Source organism: Musa acuminata, chromosome BXJ3-6, assembly GCF_036884655.1.
Source record: "Musa acuminata AAA Group cultivar baxijiao chromosome BXJ3-6, Cavendish_Baxijiao_AAA, whole genome shotgun sequence".
Classification (NCBI taxonomy): domain Eukaryota; kingdom Viridiplantae; phylum Streptophyta; class Magnoliopsida; order Zingiberales; family Musaceae; genus Musa; species Musa acuminata.
In genome coordinates this window covers 37277547-37283222 of record NC_088354.1, presented here as the reverse complement: position 1 = coordinate 37283222, position 5676 = coordinate 37277547, and the positions used below count along the sequence as shown (strand labels likewise).

Below are 5676 nucleotides of genomic sequence, written 5' to 3'. Positions count from 1 at the left end.
CATTGGCCTCCTTTACCTCGACAAGAGCAACCCATTAGTCATGCATGCCAACCTCAAGCCCTCCAACATCCTGCTTGGGTATACCTCATGTCTCACCTTACCGACTATGCTCTCATCCCATCCCTCCTCTGTCCCCCAGCCTCACCCCATGACCTCGCTGCCCCCTCCTCCGCTGCATCCTCCTCCCTCTTCTACCACATGCCTTAGTCTCGCCTTCCCAAACCCTCCTTCACTCCCCTTTCTGGCGTCTACAACTTCGGCATCCTCCTCCTTGAGCTTCTCACTGAGAAGATCCCATTCCAAGACCTGGTGGAGGAGTACGATGTCGACATCTCCTAGTGGGTTCGCTCTACGCGAGAGGAGCGAAATGACTCCGACGAGGACCCCGAGTCATCCAAGAATGAGGCATCCAAGAAGAAGTTAATGGTGCTACTAAACATCATAATGGCATGCATAGTGGTCAAGGTAGAGAAGTGACTGTTGATGCGGGATGTGCTATGGATGATCAAGGATGTGAGGACTTGAGGTTGGCATGCATAACCAGTGGGTTGCTCCGGTGGAGGTAGAGGCCGGTGGCCACATCCTCAATTATTTTCATGCATGAAGTCCGTGTAGTGGTCGCTCGATATCTACATTGACATCAACACTGATACAAATGGGGAGGGATCAAAACTGGGATCCACCTTGCTGTCTGCCACGATTGACGCTACCAGCGTTGTTGTCCACCACCGAGCATCAAAATTATATTTTTATCTTTTTTTTATATATATTTTGATAAAACTAATATTGTTAGGATAAATGGACTAGATGTTTTAATTTTGTAATTATAGGAATACCAATGTAACTTTTTAAAATATAAGGATCCGTAATTAACCCAAATATAATTTTCTTTAAAATCAATCACCGAAAATAAAGGACCAATGTACGGTATTTAGCATTGGAGGCATAGGAGGGTCAGATTATTCAAACGCAGCGTTGTCCACTGGCCAGATTCCACCCTGATCCAATCCCGTGATGACACTGCTGCATATATTATGACACCACACCTTTGGCCTTGTGTAGGATTTTTCGTTCGGCATTCGTTTGGCAGCAACGCTATCAGAAATAGTATCTTCCACACCCACTGTTCTTCGATGTAAACGCATACTGTGACAGAATTCATTAACTGGACTCACAATTACTTAAGAGCTTAGTGTCCATGGGAAGAGAATATAAGGTTTGGATCACCCAAGAGGCAATTGTTAGGCAGTAACTTTCGAGACGACGGTGCCAATAACATGTGATCGGCAAAAGGAATAGATTTATGGATGTAACGATCTGAGACATTATTTGATGTGGGTCTTTGTATTATTGATCTCACACTGATTCGACAAAAGTCCACATATAATAATTGAGGGTCCGTCGTCTCTGTCAGCTAAATTAGGACAAGAGCGTATGCGACTCTCGTGACTTACATGTTGATGTATCATGCACTAACCATCCAAAAATTAATCACATCATCCGTCAAAGATACAACTGGAAAAAACTGGTGTTTATCTAATGAGGCCAAAGAAAAAAGCAATTCCAAAAGAAGACAAACCTCAGAAATGGATCTATGAACTAAAAAATTCTCGTTGCACTGACGAATGAAGCAATACGTTTCGTTTCATAAAAGGATGACTTCGAACACACACACACACTCTCTCTCTCTCTCTCTATATATATATATATATACACACACACAAGGCAATATTCATACAAAACAATCTCTTGCACTCATAGTGTAACGCTAATGAGAAGCTCCTATGGAAACAACATGACCGTAATTTTCGCACTCATTTTGTCTCTCTCGTGGAATACGATCAACCAAGTTCCACAGGCAGGAATTGGCGAGAATCTCTTATCCCTCCCGTGTCGTCAATAGTTCCAGAGACAGCGATCGGCGAGCAGTATGTGACCGGCCGAGGCCGATGGGATCTCCTGGGCGGCAAACGGCCGCTTGCCGCTTTCGTCGCTGGACACGATCGAAGAGATCACAGAGGTGAACCCTGAGTCCCACGACGCGCTAAGCAGCTCCGTGCCGCTCATCTGCTTCTTCACGGAGCTAACATCGGGCGGGGACTGCATGCCCGACGAGCACAAGGAGCTCGACAGGCACATCATGGAGAGGAACCGAGGGGTCGGTGAACCTTGGCGAGCCGCGGCAGAAGGGAATCGGAAGCACTCATCTAACAGCTCGTCGTTAATCCCCGCTGTGTTGGAGAAGCAGGTCACGTTGGGGGAGTCGAATGTGGGAAAGGCTTCGTTCTTGCTGATATCATCGTTTTCCTTCGCCGGAGGTACGAGAGAAACGTCCGCTTTGACCGGCTTCTTGATGCTTGAAATCTTATGGAATATTCTGCAGACCACCCACTCGTTCTACACAGGCCAGAGATGGAAAAGCATTGAGGAGCGCAGGTAGCATCTTATCGAACAGTCTAAACAAGATGTCCTCGGACTCCGAGAGGTAAAAAGAGCCGAGGAAGAGAGGAGACCGGCGAGTACGTACCATTGCTATCATCTTGGGCGGAAGGTTGTGGACGTAGCACTTGCCCTCCAGTCGGTACTCATGCATCACCCAGTTGCTCTTCTCTCCCTTGGGAGCCCTGCCCGTGTAGAACACCAGAGTCTTCTTCATTCCAACGAGGATTTTCTCTCTGTAGATGGCGTTATCTTTGCCCGTGGCCTTCCAGTAGCCTGCCTTGGTTGCCCTGTTCGTCCTCAGTCCAGTCGGGTACTTCCTGTCCCTCACGCAGAAGAAGTACCACTCCTTCTCCCCCGTCTTCGCTCTCACTACGAGTGAGTGATTCAAGAAACAACAATGTAACAAGACAGGGATGCATGACTTACCGAAACAAGAGGAGTCGGCAGATTCAGCAAGACTTACAAGGCAAATCCCAGGGCTCGTACTTGTTCAAGTCGACCTCCCCGATAGCTACGGCATGGAAACTGGCATCCGTAACCTTTTTGGCCAGGTAATGGGTGATGAGCTCCTCGTCAGTGGGCTGGAACCTAAATCCAGGCGGCAGTTCCATGACTTGGTTCTTGCCCCTGCTAAGAACCGCAACACCATCTTCCATTTAGTATTTGATCACCTAATGAATCGACCAACAGATGGAGTTGGTCAAGACATCCGATTTGAAATCTATAGCAAGAGAGACACGGGCCCACGACCAACTGGGTCACGCAATCCAACGATCAAAGGAAAAAGACAGGTGGCAGGGATATTACTTGGGAATGCACGGTAGGAAATTACATGATAGCAACACAACAACAATTTTACGCGATGGCTTGGCATCAGATACTTTACCATACGAGTAAGAAGACGGCTTTCCATTGTTACAGTTCTCCGTATGCTTGATGATATATATGACATATGACTCGTCTACCTGACACGATGTGGGAAACATCCCAACTAAGACATGAGAGGATGCGTTCCCAACTGAGAAGGCATTTTGTTGCTTGTTCTTTGGTCACTGACCGAGATCACACTTTGTTACGACTTAAGGAGATCTCCTTAAGGAGATGTATCAAACACTTTTATTCCTTCAAAAAATTTGCTCAGTACATTTCCGACTCGTTAATATTGTTATTCATTGAGCTATTAGTATCCGATTATATTTCATGTAGCTATTTTTTGAACTGGATAATTATTTTTATTAATAAAATTATTTAATGAATATTCAACAAATGAATTAGTTTTAATGAAAGATAATTGTGTAGATTTAATAATCATATATTCATTCATAAAATTAGAATTAATAAAATAAAAATATTTTAAAAAATAAAAATAATTAAATGTGTGTGACTTAATCGTATCCTTATTGAGGTTCTAAAAGTTTAAGAGATCAAGGAGTAACTTAGTTAACTATCTTATTTAACATAATTATGAGATTAAAAAAATGATGAATGAAAAAAATTATTATCAATTTATCATAATAAGAGTGACATATAAAATTATTATAATTATAAAAGAATTAAAATCATGAGTCATACTATAAAAACTTCAAAAACTGTTATTGAAAATATGATAAGACTTCAAAAAAATATATCTCTAAAAATTAGTTTAATTTTCTATCATAAATATAATTTATTTATTTATTAAGATAATTAATTTTAAAAAAAGTACAAAGAGAAAATTAAAGATTAACATATGATTTTTATCTTTTTAGAGAAAGCCTATGATCAAAATCCTAAAGATTCATTATACTGGATTTTAAGAAAAAAAAAAAGCCATGAACTATATTGATGTTCTTAAGAATATATATAATAAAGTAATTACTAGTGTTAAAACCAAAGTGAGCTTGTCTAGTAAGTCCTAAGTCCTAAGTCCTTATAATGGTTGAACTTACTAGTCATTTATAGTATAATTTTATGTTATTTGCTAATTATATCATTTTACCTGATAAAAATATAAATAGAATTAATTCTAAACTAAAGTTATTAAGGTAAACCTTATAAACTAAAAGTTTTAGATTAAATAGGACTAAAAATATATTGATCATAATTTTAATAATATTAGGAATAGATAGGAGGATATAATTATGCTAAATGGGTAAGTAGTTCTTTTAAATAAATATTTTAGGTATCTTAGATTAATTATTCAATAAAATTGAGAGATTGATAAATATATTATTTATAGAATAAAAACAAGATAGTTAAAATAAAAAGGGAGAGTGACGAAGGGCAATGCGAGCAATGTGGATAGTGTGATTGGGGCGCTATTAGCAAAGACCAGAGGATTGACGACCTAAAGAGAGGTTCCCTACCGCTAACGAGAATAAGAGGGGCGGTATTAGTGAAGACAAAGAGGGTAGTTGATGGAAAGTAGGATGGTGATAACAACATGGGAAGGCAGAGGGGGGAACTAGAGGTCATGGAGGAGTCGACAATAGTAACAAGGAGTAGGGTAAACACTATGACAAAGATGGAGAAGGTGACATCGCTCACGATGACAGTGGAGACCAAGTTGATTGATAGTGTCACTTAAAGTGAACGACTAATGGAGAACGAAAGAATATTTACATCATGAGGTGCCTACAAGAAAAATATAAATTTATATATATATATATATATAATCTTGACTGAACATCACAGGTGATGCATGATTACTCAACCTCTTATCATTATTATCTAGGAATTAAGCGAAATAAAATACCAATCAAACGCATGCCAACATCTAGTTAACTTTTGTCCGGATTCGTATTTTCAGTATATCTGAACCCAGTTTGATCATGTCTGAACTATATTCAACCAATTTCAGTATATTTATTAATCAAGCCCATAATTTATATTTCATCTATAAAGCCCATATTTAAACTAATCACGGTAGCATCGGAGCGGATGAAAGCGGGTGTATCCAAAAGTTTAACCAACTTGCGCAACTAACTTATGGGCTTACAGCTTTAAAGAAACCCTATAATTCCTCAAACTCCATCCCCACAATGGTGGATAGCTTCTGAGGTCTCCTTTACTCTCTACAGTTGCAGGATCGTTCCACTGCACCATATCCTATCAGTTCAAAGGGAATGTTACCTTTCTATCGGTACAGGTCTTTGAACTTTATATAGTCTCTGTGCAAGAACTTCTTCTTTGCACTTGGTCCAAACCAGTACATTACAGATCTACTCCCACAGCAGAGATCATGAGCAAGATGAC

The 5676-nt window shown here is 40.2% G+C and overlaps 1 protein-coding gene across 1 annotated transcript; it reads right to left on the bottom strand.

The window, feature by feature from the left end:
* Positions 1–1626: 1626 nt before the first annotated feature.
* Positions 1627–3192, bottom strand: LOC103989499 (NAC domain-containing protein 79-like). The gene is made up of 3 exons (XM_009408362.3): positions 2906–3192; positions 2528–2811; positions 1627–2397 (listed from the first exon to the last, which is right to left on the bottom strand). The coding sequence occupies exons 1-3, from the start codon at positions 3096–3098 to the stop codon at positions 1897–1899; spliced, it is 978 nt and encodes a 325-aa protein (XP_009406637.2). The 5' UTR covers positions 3099–3192; the 3' UTR covers positions 1627–1896.
* Positions 3193–5676: the final 2484 nt, after the last annotated feature.